This window comes from Cornus florida, unplaced genomic scaffold, assembly GCF_030987335.1.
Source record: "Cornus florida cultivar Cherokee Brave unplaced genomic scaffold, ASM3098733v1 CherokeeBrave_3.0.0_Hap2_Chr11, whole genome shotgun sequence".
In the NCBI taxonomy this organism is placed as follows: domain Eukaryota; kingdom Viridiplantae; phylum Streptophyta; class Magnoliopsida; order Cornales; family Cornaceae; genus Cornus; species Cornus florida.
In genome coordinates this window covers 112,068,485-112,094,866 of record NW_026775581.1, presented here as the reverse complement: position 1 = coordinate 112,094,866, position 26,382 = coordinate 112,068,485, and the positions used below count along the sequence as shown (strand labels likewise).

The 26,382-nt window shown below is 35.1% G+C and overlaps 3 protein-coding genes across 3 annotated transcripts; 1 reads left to right on the top strand and 2 right to left on the bottom strand.

The window, feature by feature from the left end:
• The first annotated feature begins 3,730 nt into the window (after window positions 1-3,730).
• On the top strand, window positions 3,731-8,561 carry LOC132285864 (kinesin-like protein KIN-8A). Its single transcript, XM_059788096.1, has 7 exons — window positions 3,731-4,792; window positions 5,500-5,773; window positions 6,403-6,453; window positions 6,548-6,640; window positions 6,718-7,083; window positions 7,417-8,097; window positions 8,286-8,561. Exons 1-7 carry the CDS (start codon window positions 3,990-3,992, stop codon window positions 8,367-8,369), a joined length of 2,352 nt encoding a protein of 783 aa, XP_059644079.1. The 5' UTR covers window positions 3,731-3,989; the 3' UTR covers window positions 8,370-8,561.
• A 5,545-nt stretch (window positions 8,562-14,106) lies between these two features.
• On the bottom strand, window positions 14,107-15,945 carry LOC132282481 (protein MIZU-KUSSEI 1). The gene has a single exon (XM_059784184.1). The coding sequence runs from the start codon at window positions 15,139-15,141 to the stop codon at window positions 14,371-14,373; it is 771 nt and encodes a 256-aa protein (XP_059640167.1). The 5' UTR covers window positions 15,142-15,945; the 3' UTR covers window positions 14,107-14,370.
• Window positions 15,946-16,077: 132 nt separating this feature from the next.
• On the bottom strand, window positions 16,078-23,740 carry LOC132282482 (protein Dr1 homolog). The gene is made up of 6 exons (XM_059784185.1): window positions 23,346-23,740; window positions 23,176-23,238; window positions 21,989-22,078; window positions 18,225-18,319; window positions 16,710-16,778; window positions 16,078-16,450 (listed from the first exon to the last, which is right to left on the bottom strand). The coding sequence occupies exons 2-6, from the start codon at window positions 23,228-23,230 to the stop codon at window positions 16,292-16,294; spliced, it is 468 nt and encodes a 155-aa protein (XP_059640168.1). The 5' UTR covers window positions 23,231-23,238; window positions 23,346-23,740; the 3' UTR covers window positions 16,078-16,291.
• Between the last annotated feature and the right edge of the window lie 2,642 nt (window positions 23,741-26,382).

Here is a 26,382-nt window from a genome sequence, read left to right as displayed (position 1 = left end):
ACAAAGTGGGTAAGTAATTTTCTTGCCAATGAAAATTTATTTTTGAAGAAATTTTCTTATTAATTTGTTCAATTTTATTTGGAAAAATATTGAGAATTTTTTTAACACCAAAATATTTGCACATTTTGTATATAACAGAAATTTTTTTGCACTATTTATATACACGCACTTTACAATGAATGACCCTCCAAAAACCATTTCAATGTCAATGACGTTATCCGTAAGTAATTGATCTTGCATCCACTTTCTAAAACGTCTCTAATGTTATTTGTGAAACTAGCTAATCATTTGAACTATGACCATTCTTGGCTGCATGGAATTACATTTTTGACATTGAAAAAATTGGAGAAAAGTTTAGTTCAAAATTACAAAAAATTAAAATTATTATTATTTTTTAATTCCATCAACTCCAATTCCAAATCTATGGAGTGTTGGAACATGAAATTTTAACGCATACCCCGTAGTTGATATCTTGTTCAATTTTATGGTTATTAGAATTTTTTTCTTTTCCCTAAGTTGGTTATTCGATTTTTCATAATCCATTTTTGGGCGTATACAACACACACATACATTACAGTTGATTTGTTATTGAATCTAGGATAACTTCATGAGTCCTTATGAGATCCTTTTTGTGTACTTCGTGAGCGTGTGTGAATACATACACACATACCCTTGTGTATTTATGAGTTTTTCTTATCCATCCATTGGATGCGTATGTGTGTGTATATATATACACAGTTACACACACATACAAAAGAAGGACCCCGTTTTGGTGGTGACTGTGGTGCAACCCAAATGGCTAGTGCAATGTCTACTCCTACTCCAACTATTGTGCCGTTAACCATGTCCTTCTTTGGGACTCTTTTCATCTAATTCTGGTGCAATATTGGTAGTTCTAAATTGTTAATTGTTAATTAATTTTCTTTTTCTTTTTCCTCTTTAAATTTGATTTTTACTATCCATGAGATGCAATTAATTATGTTTTTTTATGATTCACCATTGTGATAATTTTTAGCCATAGTTTAGGTTGCAAAGTTTGATCAATTTTTTGTATATGGATGAAACTAAATTGCTGTGTCTGATTATAGACAGAACATGATTTGTCAAATTGTTTGAAATTGGATCGATAAAATTATGGGATTGATTATAAGATTGCTTCTGAGCTAGACCATTTGTCCATAGCGGTCTTGGTTCTGAACTCCTACGCCTTATGTTAAGGTTTCACTCCTAAACCTGTCATGCCTCATTTTTCTTTCATTTTTCATTTTTCATTTTTTCCCTTCTCATTGATGACCACCCTCATTTTTCTTTCCCTTCCCATTCCCTCAATTAAACTCTCTTACTCTTTCAAATGCACACTCAGCCTCTTTTACTTGACTTAAAATATTTTTCGTAAATTATTTTTTTCATTTTTCAGTGTTTGAGAGACTCCAAAGTTAGAAAATTATTTTTTATGTAAATAATTTTATCCCCAAATGACTGAAAATGATTTATCAAAAAAAATTCCACAAGTCATTTTTCACAAATTATCTTGAATTATCTAATTATCCGTATTCTTATTGAACCCCCATATCCCTCTAACAATTAGTCCTCCATGCTTTCATATCATAAGAACTAATTGTAATTCAAACAAAGGTGCTTACTCTGAAGTAATACTAAGATAGATGAGCTCCGGAAAAGTTTATGGTCCAAAAAAGTAAAACACCGAAGGTGGTTACAAATTTATTTTTCTCCTTTCATCAATTCCATCTGTTGTGTGCTTTGCTGTTGGCGGGGCTGGGCCGTTTTGTGTTGAGTTGCCTTTGTTTGGGTCCCTCTTTTGGGCTCTGTCTTGCCCTCTTGGGCCTCAGGCCGTTTATGTTTCTAGGACATTGTAATTTGTATTCACATTTTATTTCCCTAAACAACAGTACTACTTTCTATTTTTTCTCATTTGATTTCATTATTAATTAAACCCATAAAGCGCGCCAGAGCACAGCAGAGGATCCGTGGTACTAATTTATACGCAGTGCTACCCTGGCTAAGGATTTCAAATTTCAACTGAAATTCTTGACCGAACACTATTTATTAGCTAGATACAAAAAAATATGGATCTTGTTTTTTTATATCTTACATATTCAATCAACCAACAATCTTTAACTAAAGTAAACTTAAAAAAAAAATCATAAATCGCGTCCTCCGCCACTCGCAAATATATAATGCTGGTCATGTTAACCACTAATCAATCTCATTATGGGATGGTAAATTGTACATAAAAGCCAAAAAGAATGGGAAAATGTTGGGAATATGATGAGTACATTTGATTCTTGAAGCGTGCATGAAGGGTCATAATTTGGTAGCTTTGATGGCCTCCCAAGCATTTTCCTATATAAAAACAATCGATAATGATGACAAACATGGATACCATGTCCCATTCTCTCTATATATATCATAATATACCCGGTTATGTATCTACACACAAACACACACACACACACACACACACACACACACACACATATAATTAAACTAGGATAATTGGATGAATATGATTCTTGTTCTTGTCACAATGTGGTTGGTTTGATCCTGGGGTTGGGTATACTAAATTGATATTGCTCAATGGAATCATGCTATCTATTGTAGTAATTGTTTGACTTTGAAGTTAGGAAACTTAATAAGGTTTTTTACATAGGCAAATGAAGTGTTGATAGTTTAGGTTTGGTTCTTCTTTTGAGAAGAAAAAGTGAAAGGTAATATTTGTACATAAAGCATATATTTTTCATCATGCACCATGTGATCAAACAAGATTAATGATCTGGGCCTTTGGATTTGGTTGACCACATCTTCTGATGGGTACCAAAAACCATTTGATTTGTGACCAATTCATTAGATACTGTTTGCTTTGCCAATTTGTTGAGAGAAATTGAAAGGAAAGGATAAAAAGAAAAGTGATTTATCCCACCCACCACACATTCACTCTGAAAAAAAAAAAAAAAAAAATGATTTCTCAAAAATAATTGAAGATTGAGAGGAAAAAACAAGGAAAAGAAAATGGCATAAATTTATACATTTGTAAGTTGTTTTCCTCGTAATTTTATTTTTCTTTTCCGTTTATATCAATTTATAGAAAATAAAAAATAAAGTTTTCCTTGCATTGACAGGTGTGAAGTTCTTGATTTGAATAATGAGTTCACTTGATCATTGATACAAAATATCAAATATTGATTTTTCCTTTAAGGACCATGCATTTAAATGGATGTTATTGGACAACCTATTTCAAATTCACATTTATATATATATATATATATATGAGATTAATTAAGGAAGGTGACGATGGCAACCTCAAATCCACCCTATAAATGCTATTTATCTTCAAATCCACCAAATTTATATACAGTATGTTTTTTCCTCTCTACAATGCAATTTTATTTTCATTTTTTTACTACTATCAGAGGATTTCTCATGGAGTACTTGGAAACATTTTGAATTGGACCCAACGACCCATGGTGATAACGGACCGTTCGGGATCTGACAAATATGACCGTTATAAATAGCATTTGAAATATTCAAAAAGGAGGTAACTATTAGCACTCCAACTTTTCCTATCAGCAGTTCACTTTAAGACAAATAGACAATTTCAAGTACACTGTAGATGGAGTACAAAAAGCAAAAACTGTAGCGCTCATACAATTACCCTTCAAAAGTTTGCCTCCCCTGGTTTACTGATAACCGTCCATCTCCACAGAATGAACGGTTCAGATTTCCCTCGAAAATTTCCCCAAATCAGACACGATCTTGATCTTTTCCCTCTCATCTCATTTCCCCAGTTTGTTCCAGGTTCTGTTTTAGCTTCTTCTACTATACTGTCACTGCGCTTTCCATTGATTTTCCAGCGACACTCTTGTATTTTCCGGGAAAATTTTTGAACTTTCCTGCAATAAAAACAGTGTCAGCAAGTGGGTCGGCAAGAAAACCACAAGGGCATGTTTGGGTAGTGTGGTTTCAATAGAATGCCTGTGTCAACTAGGTCTCAGATCAACCCAAATCCAGAACAAAATGAGTCCAATCAAGGCTATAGAACCAGAATGCGAACAGATCAAGAAGAGACCCACATGGGTCTTCCACTTAGAAACCCACACCATGGCTTGAAAGAGAAGATGAAGGCGTTGACCCTCTTGTATGAGCAGCAAAAACAAGCCTCTAATGCTCTCAAGAACCCGCCTTTTCGGCCCGAGGAGCCCCGATGTTCAACTCATCCAAGCGTCGACCTTCTCAGCTCAGGCAAGAGAGAAGAAAAGAACCCAAGTGAATCAAAAGAGAGTCATGTCATGAGAGAGAACACAATGCCCAACTCTACAGTGACAAGAACTTATGTATTGCCTAAGCCGCCAGTTGATGATGCGAAGGAGAACGTGGCAGTGGGCGGTGGTGATCGGATTGTGGGGTTTTCGTGCCCAAGAAAGCCGGTGGCTTTGGCTACTGTGGCGAGGAAGCTCTCAATGGGGAGCTCAAAAACAGAGCCAACAGGGTTTGTAGGGGCTAAGAATGTGCAAGAATTGGAAACCATTTCGGAGAAAACGGACACAATTGGTAGTAGAATTCTTGTATTTGTGAGGCTTCGGCCTATGTCCAAGAAGGAGAAAGAAGCTGGATCGAGGTGTTGTGTGCGAATTGTCAACCGGAGAGAGATATATCTGACGGAATTCGTGACAGAGACTGATTATCTTCGGCTGAAGAGGGTTCGAGGGAGGCATTTCACCTTCGATGCCTCATTTCCTGATTGCACTACTCAAAGAGAGGTTTATTCCACCACGTGAGTTTGAAAAGTTCTAAGTTTTATTTTATTTTTTTCAATTTGTTCTAACTTTCTACAAGCTAAGATCCATCCAAAAAAAATAAAAGATTTAAAAGTGATCTCTTTGATTTTGTTATAGTAACAAAACTGCCCTTTTGCCCATTGGTTCTATGTTTTATATATATAATGCTTTCATGATCTCCCAAGTTATATGTATATTTGTGGAATGGATGGCCAATAGGGAAAATGAAATTTAAAAGACCATTTCTTTGTTACACTTCTATATTTGGTGTTAACCTTTCGTCTCCCACTGAAAATAATCAGATCCTCCAATACAAAATTAGTGCTAATATTCTAGTTTGGGAATTCAGCATAACCCACCTATTAAGAATCTCTGCTACTGTCATACAGTGTTTTCCCTAGAAGTTGGGAGATATTCCATGCTTAATGAGTGATTACTAAGAAAAGTTGTAATGGCTTAAGGCTAGCCCTTTATTTATTACAGTTTTACTTGGCTTTATTCCCTTAAAAGAATGTCACATCTTGCAACATAACTTGATGCTAAAAGTTGTTGTATAGAAGAACTCCAACATAAATTCTGCGATTTGAATTCTATATGTTTCCCAAAAATTTTAGTTTTTTTTTTATGTAGAAGTAGTGGATAGTGCATTACTTGGTTATCAAGGAAGAATTTAACAGAACTAGAGGTGTATATGGACTTACAGAACCGCGGAGCTTGTGGAAGCAGTTCTGCAAGGGAGGAATGGTTCAGTATTCTGCTATGGTGCCACAGGAGCAGGGAAAACATACACTATGTTGGGCACGGTGGAGAATCCGGGGGTGATGGGTTTGGCAATAAAAGATCTTTTCAGCAAGATTAGGCATAGGAGCTGTGATGGAAACCATGCGGTTCATCTATCATATCTTGAGGTCTACAATGAAACGGTCAGGGATTTGCTTTCCCCCGGAAGGCCTCTTGTCCTTAGAGAAGATAAGCAGGTTTGCTTCAATATTTGCATAATAGTATTTCTTATAAAAAAATACTATACGTGTCAAATAGTAATACACATGATCCATATCATGTTTGATATGTTAAGACAAAATATTCCCTTAAGGTACATTATGCTATTGTTGCTAGCAAATCCATTTCCATGAATCTTACTTTCATGGGGTTTTGGTAGCTACAACATATTAGTTTCAATTATGATAATTTTCATAGCATTGGCAAAGTATCCATGATTTTATTAATATATTATCAAATTGGAACAAAGTTATCTTTCATCTGTTCGAGCAACTTGGAGAGAATAACTTAAATCAGCATATATGTTTTTATCGGTAACCAGACTCTTTCTTTTCGCCTTGATGGTTTCACAATTAAAATATTTCCAATTGGCCATCAATTTTTCCCCAAAAACATACAGAGCTTTTGGAGACTGAATCTATAGAACACCACTTTATTTTATTCCTGTATATATGTCTAATATATGTATAGAAGTAAATTTCTCCTAAACCAAGAAGTAATTTATAATTTGTGTTATGTAAGCGTTAAGACCATTCTTTATCATTTTTCTCTTGTTCTGGTATTTAAATTTTTTGTAAACTCAGAAAAAAATATTCAAATACTTCAGGGGATCGTGGCAGCAGGTCTTACTCAATACAGAGCTTGTTCTACAGATGAGGTAATTTCCTACCGCCCTTCATGATGCAGGAAACATTACAGTTAGATTGCTTGAGTAGAGAGATTACTTTCTGGTTTTGTTTGATTCATGACAGGTGATGGCATTACTTCAACAAGGAAACCAGAATCGAACAACTGAACCAACTCGTGTTAATGAAACTTCTTCACGCTCCCACGCTATTCTGCAGGTAGTTGCAAAGATTTTCCAAGTTATTAATATTTTAATTAATCTCAATCTAAATTTGTATTTGTTAATACTGTGTAGGTTGTGGTTGAATATCGAGTTCGAGATGCTTCAAATAATGTTGTTAATCGAATGGGAAAGCTTTCACTTGTAGACCTTGCTGGTTCTGAAAGAGCTCTGGCCACTGATCAGAGAACATTGAGATCGCTTGAGGGTGCCAACATTAATAAGTCACTCCTTGCACTGAGCAGCTGCATTAATGCCCTAGTTGAGGGCAAGAAACACATTCCATTCCGCAATTCCAAGCTCACTCAACTGCTCAAGGACTCTCTAGGGGGAGCTTGTAACACAGTAATGATTGCCAATATCAGCCCAAGCAATCTCTCATTTGGTGAGACCCAAAACACCCTTCATTGGGCTGATCGAGCTAAGGAAATCCGGAAAAAGGTTCATCTTCTAGGCTTCTCACTCTTAGACCTTCTTCTTCTCCACTATAGTTGCGACATAACAGTCAATGTTTCAAAAAAGTTATGAATAGTACTTGACCTTGTTACCATGATATTCTCACATATAATTCAGAAATATGGAGAATCACATTTATTTCTTATCCCTTCTTGTGAGAAAAGAAGCATTCTCTCGTGCAGCATGCTTTGTCTTTTCCTTTCTACAGTGAAACTCATTCTATTAACATACAAGGCTAGTTTCGCATAATCCAGTACCAGCAATTCCTGAACTACTATAAAGTAATATAATTTCCTTTCTTCTCTTACACAATTGCAGGCATGTGATGCAAATGAAGAAGTATTGCAATTACCTCAATCTGAAACAGATCAGGCCAAGTTATTACTTGAGCTGCAGAAAGAGAATCGTGAATTGCGAGTACAATTGGCACGCCAGCAACAGAAGCTACTAACTGTTCAAGCACAATCCTTGGCAGCAAACTCCTCACAAACCCCTTCTGTGAACCCTCTATCAACACCTCCTCAATCTTCTGCCCAACCAAGTGAAAAACGAAAGCCCAGATCCACTTTCTTGGCTGGGAATTGTTTTACACCTGAATCAAAAAAGAAGGTAGCAGAGGAGACAGTTAAGGAGCTTCGCCATACTGTAAAAGCATTAGAGGCAGAAGTTGAGAGAATGAAGAAGGATCATGCATTGAAAATAAAACAGAAGGATGATTTTATTCGTGAACTTTCTCGAGAAGGTGCAAAACTAGCAGGAGTGTGGGGGGTGGGGCTAAAGGGGGTCGTCACAAGGGCGAGAGTGCGGCCAAAGGATAAAATTGAAGGTGAGTTAAAGAGCCCGAGTCATCGGTTTCAGTCTCCAGCACCAACAGCTAAGAAACGCAGTTTTTGGGACATAACAACTGCGAATAGCCCATCAGCTGCAACACTAAATGGAAGAAAAACTAGAAGCCATGTCACTTCTGAACCTGTAGCAGCTCCCTCCATGCTTCTTCAGGTAAAGTAATATTCTATCTCATGCCTACTTTCCCTCCAGTTTTTCAAGATTGAAAGGCTGGTTCAAAAGATTCATGATATTCATGCATGCATATATATATATGTTTGTGGGTGTGTGCATGCGTGTATTAGACATGTTTCTGGTTTATGTTAATGTTCTGACCACTTTCCTCTAATTACATCACGCAGCCAGGTTTTGCTCGTCAAAAACCCGAACCTCGCAGTAAAAGAGGGGAATGGGAGAAAGATGAGCAGCAATCAACTCAGAAGTGATTGAAGAAGGTGAAAAGATGACACTCATTTATTCTTCTTCTTCTTTGTAATATTCCCACTTGTCGAACTGGTGCTTGACAGTAAAGAAAGGGCTATAACTTGGTTAGTGGTATTCCTGTTTTAACTGCCCCTGTGCTAGTGATCAACAAAAGCCCATAATGAAAGGGGGGGAGATTGTAATGCTTCTTATGTTATTCTTTTATATGTTGATTTTTTCAATTTAGGTCACTAACACATATCTATGAGCTGATTCTGAAAATGTCTTATTTCCAACTATTGGGGTGATTAAGCACACATCAGTGGGAAAAAAAAATACTTTATTTCATTTGATAACTTTCTTTTTCCATACAGTTTGCAATTGACTTATTTGAAACTTCTAACGTGAAAAAAGAAATTTTATGAGTTTTTTGGAGGGTGGTGGGGATGGGGAAGGATGATCATGAAGGTGTATTTCCTCTCTCTCTTCAAATATATTGAGTTGTGGTTTTCTTCATCAATGCGTTTCTTTTTCCGTACAGTTTGCAATTGATTCAATTGAAACTTCTATTGCGAAAAAAGAAATTTTATCAGTTTGGAGGAGGGTGGGTGGGGATGGGGAATGATGAAGGTGTATTTCCCCTCTCTTTAAATGTATTGGGTTGTAGTTTTCTTCATGAATGCCTTAAGGGAAACTAATAAAAAATTTTGCTCTCGGTGAAAAGGAATACTCCTTGCATTGTATATTAACCCTCTCTTTTGAGCTGTTTTTTATTCTTGTGAAATTTAATGCTTTAAACCAGTAATGTTGCTTTGTGTGTGGGTTGGGGGAGGTTGCACAATGAGTTTTCAATTTCTTCTTATGCAATCTACAATATCCTTTGTTAACATCCTAAGAAAATATCCTTTGTTAACATGCAAAAAAATAAACCACCTTCAAGAATATCATATTTTTCAGCATTGTAAATTTGGAAATAATTCCCTGAACAATTGTTTTACTCTTCTTTCGTGTTGTTGTTTGATTTTTAGACACGGCACTCACACATTCACTTTTGCCCTTATGGAGACTTGAACCCTCGACCTTCTACTTTAATGTTTTTTTGCTTCACGGAAACAAGTCAAGATGCACTTAGTACATCTGTGCGAAAGTGAATGCAAGTTTCTCAGGTAATATGCATAGCTCTTTGTGAATTTTAACAATGTTACGAGTCTATGACATGCTAGAATTCGATAAACTACTGTAAATGATAGTACAAGGTGTTGTTGCTTGGTGCACTGGAAAAAAATCAAGCTGTCAAGTGTGAGCAGCACTTGCCATACCTTCGATTAAGGGGGATCTCATGGTGATGTCTTTTACTGTTGATGATAGTGCTATGTAAGAAACGAGTAATACTGTAATCTTACGAAATTCAACTGTGAAGTCTTTGTATCCAGGAGCTATTATTTTTGCAGTTTCTTGATATTTTGTGAAGATAAATAGGATAATCATGCAATGCATGAGGTCCATACTTGGATTTTCAACCAAACATGCCCATTCAGGCGTGTATTGTAATTCAATGCATTCTTACCGTCTATTAACCGTTTCTATCCAATCATTAACCACATTAAATATTAAGAATACAGTAATTAACCGTTTCTATCCAATCATTAACCACATTAAATATTAAGAATACAGTAAGGAATCGGTAAAGAGGTTATGTTAAATAAAAACTTTGCATGCAACCTTTACACTAAGATATTCACGTGATACACATAGGCACCCAACTATAAACTAGTTGCAGATTCACACTTGAAACACTAGTTTTCATAACTAGTGCACAAAACCTATTGTATCTTCATGCTGGCTGGACTCTCACGTTGAGTTGGAATATATACCATCCCCTCATTGTGCCTTAAATTTTCCGTGGAGGTTTGTTATGTTTACCAAATTTGTAACTCACAATGCAATCTTTTACATATTTTTTTAAGTAGTCACATCCTTAATTTGCATTAGCAACTATTTTTTACTGAAAATTATCTAGCCACAAATTTTCTTTTATACATATTGCCAACAAACAACTTCTCAGCCTCGAGAGAATAAAAAAAAAATGAAACCAATTTAATGATTGTAGCATGGTATTCAAATTTAGCCAAGTAAACTGAATATTGAAGATGTATAAATTCTAAAAGGGAAGGAATAGTTCAAAGAATAATCTTGTTTTACTTCACTCTTTAATTACTCCATATTTCCTTAATTTTTTATATAAAAAAAAAATTTGGCACCTATATAGGAATGTGCATCTTTTTTCTTTCCCAGTCTCCTCCCATACATCACTAAAGTTTTAACCATCAATTATATAGAAATAACAAGAAATTGATAGAAATAACAAGAAATTGTATATGCAAATCATTTCACAAAAAAAAATTTATTATTTCAGATTTATACATCTCCAATCTACCAATAGTCACTGAGCTATTTTATTATGTTGCTAAGTTTCATACCCATGACATGCTTTGTGTATCTGCAAATAAATAAATAAATAAAGTGTGACTACATCCGTTATACTTAATATGCTCAAAAAAACTTTGACTACTACTGTCATGCTTAATATGCTCATTTGAACATTGTTGTTACCACTTCATTTTAATTAACAGTCGTCAAAAATACATTATAGCTTTACATTTTTTTTTTTTACCTAGAATTGAATGAATCAATTTTTTATATGTTGCCTCTTCTAAAGAATTATCCTGGCTCCACCACTGTTTGAAATTTTTGACACCTTCCAATTAACTTCCTTCAGTAGTCTTCTTTCTTATTTTCCACATGGCTCTTAACTTTTTCAGTATAGCATCAAAGTAAAAGCTTTAATAAAAAAATACATTTAAATACACCATTAAAAGGAAAGAAAAAAAAAAAAAAGACATTGCTTGGTGCATTTATGGAATTTTGGGTTGAAAGGGGTATTAATAAAGTTTTGACACAGTAGTAAAAGTTTAGACTAACGACGAGTGAAAATACAAAGTTGAGTTTGAGAGTGGTTTCTTGCAAAATAAAAACAAAAGTTAGAACTCCCCCTCCAATCCACCCAGTTCTAGGTCTCATATCAAAGAGTCTTCTAACCTTCTTATAGTTCCATCTTCTTCCTTATTTTGACTCTCTTTTGCGAAAAACCAAGTAAATTCACCGATAGTACTATTGTTATGATTGTAATATCTAATATCTTATATTATCTTTAAATAAAATGGTGCATATCGTAAAAATCTGTTTCGAAAGTTCAAGCAAATGTATACACATCTCCAATATTACCGAAATACTAAAATCTCGCTTTAAAAAAAAAACAAAACAAAACAAAACAAAAACAAAATCAAGCTATTTGAAATAATAATATTATATATACATATGGGATGTTGTATGAATATTACAACGATGGTCAACTTATTCAACTGATTGGGGAACAATAATTGTGACTTTCTTATAATAAAGTCACTCTTTGAACAATATTGCATCAATGACTAAACAATTTTTTAGCTTGGGCCTGTATTGATTACAACAATTATAGTATAAAGCAAGGGTCTAAACTTTACTTACACCAAACTACTTTTGAATCTTTGAATAATAATGACTAGATGATCAAAAAAACCTCGATTTCCGCAAAGGTGATCTCAAAAATCTTTTTGTCCTCTGCTGTAATCCACACCACACCCTCTGAAAATGGCCCCATCCATTCTTTACTTTGTGTGTGTGTGTGTGTGTGTGTGTGTGTGTGATTAAGCAAAAGAATACACTATATGAAAGCCTTGAAACAAGGAGGAGATATAAGAGAGTTTCACATGGACCATCTTTTCTTTTTAAAGATGACCAAAGTTGAAAATCAGTCATATCAAGAGCAATTACCCTTAGAATTTTGTATTTGTTTTTTGGTTTTTCTAATAGTGAATTGAAGTCTCTGTTTCACAATTCATCAGTATAATCTATGTTTTGAATTGTCTCTCAATTCGGTAGTGCATTTTTGTACCTGAAAGACTACATCACTTTCTAACCAGCTCATGCCAAATCAACAAATTTCAACTTGATAAAAAAATAGAGTACATAATTTTGGGATAGACTAGTCACAAACCTAACATTTTGGTGAAGAAAAACATCATGCAATTCCTTTTTTAATATTAACAAATCCACCCCTTTTCTTGTCTTTTTCTTTAATATAAATGACAAACATACTCCCTTAATATTTAATTTTTCTATTTACAAGTACATTTAAATCATTTCTCTTTATGAGTGAAGTGCATTTGGTTATAAGGAGAGTGCAAATATCGCTCATGATTTTTAATCCAAAGAAATTATGTCGTAACTTTAATAGAGTCGATATTGAAAGAGAAAAGGTTTTAAAATTAGAAATTAGAGGTGTGAATGTTCGAAACCGGACTCCCAAAAACAACGGAAACAAATCATGATGAGCTATGAAAGCGTTCACATCATAAATAAATAGATCATTCTATTCAAATTAGTCTAATAAACATTTCTTGATAGTTATAATTTTATGTGTCGGTGCTTTTATATATATATATATATCTTGAAGTCTGCTTTATAGGGGATTCAAAATCATTGAGGCCACTGTTTCTTTCTTCCAAAAGAATGCAAAGATGGAGGGTTCAATCAAAGTTATATGAACTGCAAGTGGGGAATGGCAATCCCCAATATGAATATGAAAAGCATAATATGCTGCTGCCTGATTTGTCAGGTCCTAGAAATTTCCTCTGATATGCTTTTGTGGAGTTCTATAACTAGTCTTTAATAATAAATAAATTGGGGATTCTTATGTTTCTTGATCACTGAACACAAAAAATATTCATCAAATTCAATGATTGGAAGGAACATCTAATATCTTTGGATCAAATGCCAAAATTGTATTGAGTGCATTACTAACCTAGTTGCAAAAGGAAAACCCACCTATGCTTTTAAAATATTAAAGAAAAGAAAAGCAAAAGAAAAGAAAAGGAAAGGAAAGGAAAGGAAAGGAAAGAAAATAAAAGAAATTGAACCCATCCATAGTGGACCTGTTTCACATTTGTGTGTGTGTGTGTGTGTGTGAGAGAGAGAGAGAGAGAGAGAGAGTATTCAAGAAAAGCTGCGGCTTGTCTAGAAGCAAAACCATATCCAAGGAAAAATGGCAATGCGAAGAACCATATCCAAACACATGAAACTCTTAAAGTGTATGCCTTGTGACTCATTTCCATCAATTTACTAGATGAGATTATTAGCTCTTTAGTAATGATTTTCCTTGCTCATTAGTTTAAGGCTCTTTAATTATAATTTTTCCAAATAAAACACCATTCAAACAAATGAATAAAATTGTCATGTGGACCATTACATTGCATTTTCTTTTTTCTTTTCTTTTCTTTTCTTTTTTTTCTGGTCCCCAAACACATGCAGTTTCCCCATGTCAGATACATCTGACAATTACCAAAACAATTCTAGAGGTATAACATCTATTGTATGATGCCTTAAAATATTATGGAACACTAGAATTATTTCTTTCACATTTTGTTTAGCATTTTACTGCATAAATTGGTCATGTAGAATGGCACTGTACTGAGAGGAAAACAAAATCCTGTAATAGTGAGACAAATATATATATTTCCCATTCCATCATCCCAAAGCTAGGTAAATACATTAAACCCAATTTTCTATTTTCTATTGGAAAAAAAATAACAAGAAAAGAAAAAAAGACGGAAAAAAAAAAAATGGAGATAACTAGATCCCTGCATGTCCTTGGCTCAAGTGTGTAGTAATAGTGAGACAAATATATATATTTCCCATTCCATCCCAAAGCTAGAAAAATACATTAAACCCAGTTTACCATTTTCTATAGAAAAGAAAAAAAGAAGGAAAAAAAAAAAAAAAAGAAGACAAGAAAAACATTGGAGAGAACTTAGATGCCTCCATGTCCTTGGCTCAAGAGTTACACAAGTATCATTAGTTCACTGTTCTGAAGTCTTGAAGGAAAAAAGAAAGAGGAACTGAGTAATTCAGAACTCCCATGGCAACTTAGACTCTAAGCAAGTAAATACTGAGCTCAGGAGCTCCATTGCTATCGGGGTTCATCATATAAAAAGCCTCAGAATCTCTAGACCCCACCACTCTTTCAAACTTGGCCCTCATGTACATTATCTCACCATCATTTCCATCTCCTTCTTCATTCCCAGCAGGCAAAACCCCAGCACCCATTGAAATTGGCTCCACAGCCTTCAAAACCTTCCAATCCTTCGGCCCACATTCTCTCCTCATCGCAAAGCCACACTTCTTCCCATTGCAGTAAGTCCTCCACACAGGCTCTTCCAGCAGTCTCACTGCCTTCTTCTCTTCTTCCTTCTCCTTGTCACACTCCAAAGCGATTCTAACCAACCCCGACGCCATTTCCCGGACCAATCCGCTTATCGGAGTGGCTAGTTCGATCAAGAAGGCCGGTTGAGAGTTCGGATCCCTTTGGAATGCAAAGTGTACATGCCCACGCCGGTTTCCAAAGAGGGTACCCACCACTTTGGGTCCAAGCCCCAGTGGCAAGTGTGAACGGTTCTTGTTAAACGCAGTGAGAACCGAACGCAGCCTTGAAACTGCTATTGCTTGCAGCTTCTTCCTTGGGGGAGGTGTTGAAGCCGCCGGCTCTGTTGTCACCGCGGCCTTATTAACCTCTTTCTTTTCATCCTCAGTGTTGTTTGAGGACGACTTGATGGTTGGGACTTCTTCATCTTCGTTACTAACCTTCTTTGTCCAGTGGAAGTGCCTCTTGGGGACGTCTTGGGAGAAGCTCTTTGCCATGACTGTCTTCACATGAGAAAACAAATCAAAGGGAAGGCAGCTCCTTAAAGATTGTGGGATAGGTAGAGAGAGAAACAGACACAGATTCTGGTTTCTTCTTTAGATTTTTTTAATTGGATTTTGGGGTTTTCATCTATTCTTTTGTTTCTAGTCCTTTGTTAGTAAAAGAGAATCCTGACAAAGGAAACATTATCTACCCCACCAAACTGTAATAGGAATGAAGAACAGGGACAGACACATCAGGGTAGAGAGAGAGAGAGGTTTTGAAATAAAGAAAGGAATCTAAGGGAGACAACGTATGTGTTATTTCACTTTCTTGTGGGGTAGGGAGGGAAAGCAAGGGCTTGACTGACTCTTTTTTGACTTGAATCCAAATACGGTAAAAGTCACAAAAGTCACACAAAACCAGAGCCATCACTATTCACCCTAGACATGTTTCCAACACAACATTCTGCACCCACGTCTTCTATTGCCAACCTGCACCAGGGCTCTGTTGGGTTCCAGAATTCCCAGATTGGCTTCAAACTTGAAAGACCACACACTTCACCTACTAGCAAAGACGTGCACCAAGGTTAAATAGGGTTAGGAGTATCTAGATTCTGATCACCTACCTAAAAACCGAAATCCCATGGTTTACTAGGACCCACTATATGGCCAAAATTAACTTAGTCTTGGAAACATCATTTATTTGGCTAATCACCCATTTCAAGCATCCTACATGGGACCGGTTGATTAGTTGCTCTAAGCATCAAGCAAAGTTGGAATTCTCCACTGATTAAATTTATGACCCAACATTATATAGCAGTCCCAACTCCCAACCACCACCTAATAGCGTCAAGTTCAGTAACAGTGAGTCAGTGACAAGTGCACCACCATTTCCTTCCAATCCAATTAACAGATAATAACTGGACATAAGGTTTCTGAAATAGAGGCAAATTTGGACAAACTCTCACTAATTACAGTAAAACATATAGACATGATTCAAAGAGTACAAACTAAATCCAAATCTAGAAACTTCAGTATAAAAAAATCCAAATCTAGAAATGTCATGTAACTAGCAAGGGCTTTTGTACAGAAATAAGAGGAAGCAGCACAGAAGTAGAGAATGCTTGCATACGGTTCAAAAGACTAGAGAGTAAAGGTCTTGAATTTAACTATCCAAACGCGGTTCGGGGTCCGACTGTTTGGGGACCGTGGCTGTACCATTCATTCTTGCACGTGCCTCTGCAAACATCCTCTGCTGCTCAGCCAATGCTTCTTCCTCGGTCATTTCAGCTACATTGCTCAACTTCCCACCCCTTATGGTGTCCTGTTGGAAGGTATTTCCAAAGAATATCAGTATATGCTGTGTGTTTGAAATTACATAAATGTTTAAAATTAAGTTTACTAGTTGCCCTTGTTCACTGGTTTCACAACAGCCAATTGGGTAACATAAGAGGGCGGATGAATCAGATCGACCAAAAAAGACTGGTTCCAGTCACATGGTCTTGTAGGCCAGTTCAACCCAGTTGTCATAACACGGGTCTTGTGTGAATTAAAATGTTGATAAGCATGTAATGAATAATTACCATAGTCTCAAGTTTGTGTTGTTCGTATGCAGCGTAGACCTCTTCAATGTATTCCCCAAAACCAAGAACCTGAGAGAATCACATTTACAAGTCAGGGCAAGTATTTTATATGCTCTTAGCATCAAGGCAGTAAAATACAAGCAAATTGTAATATTCTAAAAATGAGGTGAGGTTATATTTATTGCTACTCATCCTGCACATCAAAATTAAGCACAATGCAAATGTTTCTTGTATCTGGCTATATATATGCTGACAAACTTTGTTGGCCGCAAACGTCTCAAGGAATGTCTACAATTTGCTTTTCTTCCCAGAACACTAAAAAAGATCATTGGCTTGAATTAAGATTTAGCTCACATTAACATTGTCTACAGCACAATGTAAACACGCATCATGCCCAAGCTCCTTCAATTGGCTTGTAAGCTTAAATTCCCCTTGGACAATACTAAAAGAAAGTGACAGTTATTCAGGAAAAAAATAAAGTGACAGTTATTCAGGAAAAAAATAAAGTGACAGTTTATGCTAAGTGACCCCTCATTACTTGTCCCAGCATTGGGGAAGTCTCAGGTGGATGGAAGATCTGAGTCCCCATAGGAACAACAAACAACGCATGAATGAAGAGTTGAGGAATAATATAAACCCAGAAATGGACATACAACGTTAATCATACAGATGCATTTAGTTTCTCTAGGAAATAAAAGTGGAGCCAAGGGCGCACTGTGAGGAGAGGAAGACATTATACAAATTTTGTGTATCAACTTGGTGTTAAGGAACCATAATTAATAGGGCTGCTTGTGAAGGTATTCTATTTTTATTGATTTGCTACGTCTCTATATAATGGGATTATACAAATCTTATAATCTCGTTTATTTGTATTGATGCTGAATTATCTCTCAACTCAACTCAACACAGCCATAATCTAACTATTTTTGAGGTCTGAACACGAAACCTGTTTGCCTTCACGCCTTTGTCTAGGGCCCATTGTTGAATCATTACTCTAAAAAATCATGTAAGCTCAATAATGTAACATACTAGATTACCAATCCACTGAAATCCAACTGCGTGTTGCACTGGATGCTACTAAATGAACCAGCTACCTCAGTCTAAGTGGTTGATAACCTCAAAACCCCAAAGGTACAATTTTATTTTATTTCAAAAAGCCACAGGAAAGGATCGACAATATTCCGCTCGTGGATATTTTATCATTATATTCCTAGATGTTGGCCATTCATCATGTGATGGTATCAAGAAGATTCGATACATAGCAAGATAGTTCTTTTTTGCACCTCTGCTAGGTAACCATAAGACGGTTTGACAAGTTACATAATCATGTGTCAGGTCTAACCTCAGAAGTGGTCTCCACTTAAGAAAGATGCCTAGCTATGCATCATAATAATGTTAAAATACAATATAAATGAGGAAAGGTTATTAGAAACTGTAATATGGACGGAACACATATAATACAAGGAACAAGAACTGAAATTGAAATTGTAAAAATATAAATTGGATAAAAAAAACCTCTAAAGCCTTGAGTACATGCTCTGGTGCAATTGTTCTCTTCTCTTCTCTGTTACAAACTTCATTCGATTCCGATGAAATAAGGTTTATAAACTCTGCAAGATCATCGAACAAAGGACAAAGTTTTCTTCATTAAAAAATAAGTAAATAAACATAAACTCAGATCTACTAATGCTATGAACTGGCAACTGAGCTGTAATAAAAAGCATGCATGAACCTATTGTTTAGGAAATTCTTGAAGACAAGAATAGGCAAGTAAAAAGAATACTAAATGTGCATCAAATGGACCAGAGGCTAATGGATATAACAACATTGACACGAGTGTAAACATAAACCACCAAAAAAGGTTAAGCACTTTCAAAGCATAGGAAGAATATTGAAAACGCATATTCTTCATTCTATTTTCTGTTATGTGAAAGGAAGCGATTGCTCCTCGACTAATGATTAGTTGATCTTTTGGACCCTATTGGTCCTTAGGTTCCACTTTCGTTTTTGTATTAGGGACACATTCCCCTTTTGAACGCTTTTCTAATCGATTTTTACTTATCACGAAAAAAAAAAAAAAAAAAAAGCAAAGGACCATAGTTCCAGAAATTGATAAATTCAATTGTTGCTAGAAAGAGGAGATATGTTTATTTTGAACATTGAGAAAGAAGATTTAAAAAATTAATCTTAATAAGTAAAAAAAATTAAATGTTAAAGCCTATCAAATTTGGAACAAACAGCGTATTATAAAGAAGATATTGAAAAACAGAAGGTAATGAAAAAAGAACTGCTCTGACAAAAGAAAAACATTTCTTTCCAAGGAGAAGCAACATTGAATAAGAAAACGAGAGTACAAACGAGCAAGAACATTCCTCAAGTAAGCAGGAACAAATAGGAGCTCTATACTAAACATAGAAGTGGCATTACATTCATAGGGCAGTTTTCACGTAGTTAGAAGGTCGGCTACTGAATTAGCAGAACTAGAATCTCACAGAAACAATAACAATTCACAGTCTTGTAACATCAACCACTATTGGATGGTCATAGTTTCCAAGTACCTCCACCCTCATCTCTAGTCCATAGGATGACATTATAACTATAGCATATCATATAATCAAACTGTCAATTCAAGTTTGGCGGCTTTATGGAGGGCTCCCACTCCTGAGCTATTGCATCACCAGGTTCAAATTGCCTAAACATATAATCCCTCAAAATCAAAGTTGGCCATGTCCCCATTAAATGCCCATCAAAATCAAGCTAAACAAAATCCGCAGCGGACATTCACTACTAAGATGGTGACAACAAGGAGCATTGTTAACATAGCTCGCCAATGTCTTCAAAAAAGGCTAGGATGAATATAAACAGAATTTGTAGCATGAATCTTATTGATATCCACCAAATCAACTTATGCTCAAAGGTAAACTCATAAAAGCAGCAATTCCAGAATATCATGCTAAACACTAGCCAAGTGTGCATATTTAATGTTATCATCCAATTACATTCCAACCCCCCCCCCCCCCCCCCCCCTCTTTTTTTTTTTCTTTTAATGGCCATTAATGATATGCTTTATATCATTCTACGAATCTACAGTCTATAGATCATATTAATTAATTCTAAGAGATATATTACTTTCGGTATTCATGAGCTGATGGGAGACTACTTGCATCAAATGTGTCTAATGCTTGATTTAAATTGAATATGATAATATAAAATATGTTTAAAATCTATATGATTGCAGCCTTTTATAAGTGCCATTTGCAATTATATTTGATATGATACATATTTAAAGGACAAAATCTCATCTTAATATGCCAAAATCTATTTAGCAGAAAAAAAAAAACTTGGACGAGCTTTTTTGGCATATTTTGAATGTGTTAATTGTACATCAAACAAATTAAATGTTTATGCAAATTGAAAAAGATATAAGCATACATTCATTTAGCTAACCCATTAATTGAGATGCTAAATTTTTTTCTCAATTTAACGTTGACTAATTTGTGTTGCATATCTTGACATTTTCTAATTGTAATTATATTTGATATACATTTCTGTCACGCATGGACCTTGATTCACCAATGTTCACGCCTTATGTTGCATCATGCACTTAGCTTTGGAGACCATGGCATCTTATTATTCCATAAGTTTTAATAATTATGCCTATGAAGGAAATATTCTTTAAATTTTTTGGGTAAAGTACGATAAAATTTAAAGAAAACAAAACTGTAAATTTATAAAAAAGCTAAAACTAAAGCATCATGAGAAAACATGAGGATGTGTTTAAATGGAGGTCATAAATACAGTTGGACTACCATTTTTTCCATCAGATTTTAACCTCACTCCATCTTGACAAACGCTGCTCAAGCTCACAGTAAGAGATGAAAAGAGCAGGCTCAAGCTTTGCCCACCCCCATAATTTGGTTTAGATGTGCTTCCATGATGGATGATATGCCAATTATGCAGAATAAGGGGGAAAAGTGAATTTAAAACACAAACGTGATTTCCAAAGTTCTGCTATCCAATTGAGTTGACAACCAAGGCCCCTCACCCCCACAATAAATAAATATATAAAATCAAATAAAGGGAAAAAAAAAAAAAGGGACTGCCGAGACACATTCTGTACGTCATTGGCACATATCGAGACCAACATTGTAAGAGAAAACATAAATTGTAGTTTGGAGAAAAACAACAGCGTTTTCCAGGCAACTGGGAACTTTCCAGACAGCAGCAAACTTCTTTCAATAGCAAGGCATCTTTTGCTGTGGTACCTATTTTTTTAAGTTTAGAAGTAGCTGAGATGAAAGATTTAGCACATTAACTGTCTCCAACTGACTTAACAAAGCTGAGAACAATAATATTCAACTTCAGCTTATTTAGTTAACAAGCTAGGAAGTTGAGCTTGAGAGCAAATTAAGAACTAGAATAACTTGCAAACTTTGAGACACAGATTCCTCCACCACAATTTCATGCATGAAGACAAAAACTCATCATGTGTGCGCAAGAGAGATAAAAAATTTAGCCTGCCCATGTTATAGTTATTAATTTAAATTCAATGACACTCCATTCTTATGAATCACTTATTCTACCCATGAGCTTAGGGGAGGACCCAGAAACTTTTGTTCGGGGGACCGAACTAGCTCTATGTACTTAAAATTTTAAAAGTTAATTAGTAAGTATTTTTATTAGCAATATAGCTCTTGATATATGTACATATTAACATATGTGGTGAAATAATTAATTATAATGGGCTTTATTTTTCTATTCAAATTTGGGCTTGTTTCAACCGGATTTTAAAGGGCCCAAGTTGAAATATTTTACAGGCTTGGGGTTGGGGGGCCATTAAAATACTCTATGCACTTGGTCACTTGGGTTGGGGGGCCAACTGATATTTTTTCTCAAACTCACTACAAAGAAAGGCCCATAACTAAGTTGAACATAACTCTTCATCCTCCCTACCTTCCATTCTTTTCAATGTTCTTTCCTGCTAACCAAGTTGAGTATAATGTCTATTCATGATACACACACACACACACACACACAAAAGAAAGGTCATTGCTAAAGCAAGTACTTCAATCAATCTCAAATGGAAAAGCAGTAAATTAATAGACAAAATTAATTCCTCTATGCAACATCAAATAGGAAATCATTGCACAAATCATCATTGCAGAAGACATTTGAACGCCACTAACAACCATAGAATAATAACAATTAACTAAATAATGCAAATTACATAAAGGATGATGTTAAATAACAGATACAAAGTTGTATAATTAATTTCTCACCTACACAACACTCGATTAAAAGATCTTGAGCATCTCTTGCAACACGAACATCTGGAGGCAACATCTCCTTGATTATCTTAGTCATAGTAGCTGGTGATAAAATATAAGTTGCATTAACAAATCAAACAAATAAAACCAACTTAGACAATATGATGCTCAATCAGAAAAAAAAAATAAGGAGCATGAATCAACTAAGTTTGTAAGTCATCAATCCCAGAACACAAAATGCTGTAACATGATATGCTAGAACTAATAAATTAAGCAGTGGAATTTGGGGACCCCTACAGGATTATGTACAAATGTCACTCACGCCCTTACCTGCTCTTGGCATCATTCGTCTTAAAAACACCTTAATATTTTTAACATTAGGTTTATGAAATGCAGGAAATGTAGCCCAGTTTAATTAAATAAGAAAACACGTCAAGTGGTATGCCTTGCAGACAACCTGGCACAAGACATTAATTCATGAATACAATAACTAGATATTGCAACACCAAACTGTCAAAATTTTCTATTTTCTTCCCTTTTATTCTTTAACAAGGCCATGAAGTGATATTGCATCAGCTAGACAGAATGTGTTTCAGAGTCTTTCTCCACCATACTCTCCGAATTCTCCTATATGGACGCAATTGGTGCTCAAACCACACTCCAATACCTCATTGACCAATTTTGTCTAGACATCATGCTAACTGATTCAATAGCACAAGATTTTGTATTAAAAGAACAAATAGAGATATGAATCAATAAACATCTGGCACATAAATTGGTATTACCCATCTAGATTTGCGAATCATTTAATAGTGTACCAAAGATACATATCCTTCTCCTATTAAAACTAAAAACTTTTTTTTGATTTTTTTTGATTTTTTTTTTTTTTGGTGCAAGTGCTTTACAATGGACACAAATCATTGCTTCAAGGGTTTAGAATCTGTTGAAGACATAAGAATAATCATAAAAAATATATATAAATCTGCCACGGAAATATCTCCTTTTATGCGTTATGAGAATAATCATTGTTATCATTTTATTACAAATTTAATATGCTTGCTCAAAGAACGAAAAAAGAAAAATCACCTGCTAAACCAAAAATTAAACAAATAATTTAACAGCAAATACAAAGGCGTGTGCGAGTGTGTGTATATATTAATATGAATATATAATTCAAAAAACAGAAAAGAAAATCGAACCTTTTGGAAGCGAAGCATCCTCTTTCGCCTTCCCGACGATGTCCATAGGTTCCATTTCTCAACCTTCAAAACAAAACGAATATCAAACGCTTAAAGTTTAAGCCAAAACGAACAAACTGCCTCGAAACTCACACGCAGACACACGTAGAGAGATATGAAACGAGACTTACAAATCTAAACCTTCTTTGGCAGATAACGAAGAAGAACTGAAAATCTACTCAAACGAGGATCTGAAAATCTACTCAAACGAGGATCTGAAAATCAACCGATCGTCGACAAACCGAATCCGACTCGAATTAGAAGATCGAAAGTTACAGAGAGAGGAGAGAGAGATCGAGTTTCGCAGGCGATTAGGGCAAACTTGTCTATAGCGCGTTGAACAACGATTCTGGACGCGCTTTAATAGCGCGTTAGTGTTGTTAATGTGCGACCCGCTGACTACTCGCACGGTGATTGGAAAGTGGTGTCCACGTCCAAAGAAGGCGTATGGGGACATTAACGATAACATCTATATATGTGTGTGTGATTTATATATATATATGGTTTTCGTCTTGAATGAAGGCCTCAAACAGGTGTTCGATGAATTGCTACTGAGAGATGGCGGTCTCTCTGCCAATTAAGAGAGGCCAACCGTAAAAGATGAAAGTGGGCCATCCCCATTTATCCAATTTTAATTAATTTGAAAGTGGGCTTAGCCTTAACCTCTTGTGGATCTGTTCGAGTAATGGGCTCGGATTTTTTAGTTTTTGGAAAGTCAAGTAATGGGGGGATTATTAATTACAAAAAAATTAAACAAAATTTTAAATACTATATATTTTTATTAGTGGGGTATTCAAACGCACACCCGTTTCAGAGCTGTGATTTACCAAGCAAGTGACTGGAAAATATCATTCTAAATATGTAATATTACTTTCTTTCTTTTCTTTCGTCTTAAAAATATTCTTTTTTATTATTCTATATATTTAATGTTGTAATCAAAATTACTAAAGAATGGACTACTTATTGATGGTGAAAAACTAAAATCCAGTTTGAATTTTGTTTTGTAGAACCTCACGTGGAAACGAGGGTGGGTCTTGATGGAATAGTAAAATTATTCGACTTGAAGGTCACAAATACAAAAATATTTTTTTAAAAGACGTCGTAATTAATTAGTGGGTGATGGGAGACAACTCTCTTCAGCATTATAAGCAAGGAATCAGAGCAAAGCAAAGCAAAGCATCTAATCTAACACTAAAATGTCCAAAGTGTTCTCCATTTCAATTATTCTGTTCTTTACTTGCCAGCTTTATCTATAACTACTTCTCACGTAACTTTTAATTCTGATTCCATAGATGCAAGATCAGTGTGGAGCTTTGCTACAAATAGAGGGCGTTGAGAAGAAAATTGTGATTGGGGACAACAAGGTAAGGATATATATAGATATATATATATATTCAAGTTAATTTAAAATGTCATCATTGAAGGCACAGACACCCGATCATCATGAGAAGGACAAGAAAGTGCCCCCCTTCTCCGGAAATATTGGTAAGTGTGCACCCAATGCTGCTGCTGGAGTCTGTATGCCCAAGACCCATGCACCCCAGCTGTCTCCAAAGCCAGAGCAGAAGATTCACAAGCCTAAGAAGAAGGTACATATATATATACACACACACGTGTGTGTATTTATATACCTCTATACATGCATCAATATAAAGCTAGCTCATATGTATTTTTAATTATTGTTGTGACACTGTCACACTGAATAAAATTGCAAAATCTGAATGACATGATATGAAATTTTGGGCACTATATTTGTGTTCCTTGTATATTAGTCTAATACAGGATGCTTAATTTGTTGGTCTTGTAGGGTACAAGTAGTGAAACAGCGGCGAAAGAGATTGTGATAATGTGACAAGGAAAGCTGGAGTGTTGCCTACATATTTGATAGTCCTATCAAATTCATCCTATATATATATGTGTGTATGTGTGTTACCTTGAGTACTGATCATTTCAAGATAGATATTTATACCCTTTGTTTCGAAATGTAATATTTGTAGTTTGCGTATCTAATGCTGTAATTAATATATATATATATATATATATATATATATATATATATGTTGTGTGTAATAAATAGAAGTGTCAATATTAGAGTACATGGCTTGGAGTTTGGTCTCTCTCTCTCTCTCTCACACGCACGCACGCAAGCACACAAACCCCTAGCGACGATAGTTAATTAAACAACAGTTAGCCCCCTTGTGATAGTTAATTAAACAGCAGTTGTTAAACCAATAATAGTCTTAATAGAGAAGTTTATAGTTCTTAGTCCATGCTATCAGGGTGGAGCCAGAATTACAAAGCAAGGGGCTAAAAATAATTAAACTAATGATTGTTTGTGTCATGCATGCTCTAAATACAGAATTGTCATATATCAGTCATTCAATTAAACTCAATAATTTACAAATTTCTAACACATTTACACTTCCAAACTCTAACGTGTTTTACAGTCAATAATTTACTAAAGTGTGTTTTATACAAGTATTAAAACAAACACTTACAAGAATGCAAGATGTGTATGTTCTTTATCAATAAATTCACATTATAAAGTAAGACATGTGTGCTTCGCCCCTGACTAGTTATTAATCCATTATATAGTAAATTACATAATTTAACAAGAAACCATGCATTAAGTCATCAACAAAGGCTTTTTTTTTTTTTTTTACAAAAATAAAAATCAATATTTCACTAGATTGACAATAATAATCTATGATATCCATCCACCTATGCCTTAGTGCCTTACACACCAAGATTCTAGATCTTCTTCCATAGACTAACAATGTGTTTGGTTTGCTGTGTTGGCCATATTATGTTTTATTATGCTTTCGTTTGTGATTGGGCATGTCCATGATTCATGGACTTGTTTATATTTAAGGCTTGGTCTTTGTAAATTTTATAACTCCTTTTATTTATAGAGATACTATAGATTGGAATGGGTTGGGCTAATAGAAAGAAGAAGAGTAGTACATAAGTTTATATGAACAATAGTACTGTTGTTATTGTTGCTTTTTTTTTTTGTTTTTTTTTTTTTTCAATTGGACCTGTGTGCTATAGCCCAAGTTAGCTCATTACTAGTTTCAGCCTGCATACTATATTGAAATGAACAATACTACCTATTCTTTATGATAAGTTAAACCTAAAATACTAATTGAAGGGTTTTTATTCTAAACA

Excerpts from the sequence above, each read along its gene's own strand:
- LOC132282482 (XM_059784185.1), bottom strand. The coding sequence starts at position 23,230 with ATGGAACCTATGGACATCGTCGGGAAGGCGAAAGAGGATGCTTCGCTT. Across the intron at positions 22,079-23,175 it reads GGATGCTTCGCTTCCAAAAG|CTACTATGACTAAGATAATC; the intron begins GTTCGATTTTCT and ends TTTTATCACCAG. Across the intron at positions 18,320-21,988 it reads TTTAATCGAGTGTTGTGTAG|AGTTTATAAACCTTATTTCA; the intron begins GTGAGAAATTAA and ends ATGATCTTGCAG.
- LOC132285864 (XM_059788096.1), top strand. The coding sequence starts at position 3,990 with ATGCCTGTGTCAACTAGGTCTCAGATCAACCCAAATCCAGAACAAAAT. Across the intron at positions 5,774-6,402 it reads TCCTTAGAGAAGATAAGCAG|GGGATCGTGGCAGCAGGTCT; the intron begins GTTTGCTTCAAT and ends CAAATACTTCAG. Across the intron at positions 7,084-7,416 it reads CTAAGGAAATCCGGAAAAAG|GCATGTGATGCAAATGAAGA; the intron begins GTTCATCTTCTA and ends ACACAATTGCAG.
- LOC132282481 (XM_059784184.1), bottom strand. The coding sequence starts at position 15,141 with ATGGCAAAGAGCTTCTCCCAAGACGTCCCCAAGAGGCACTTCCACTGG.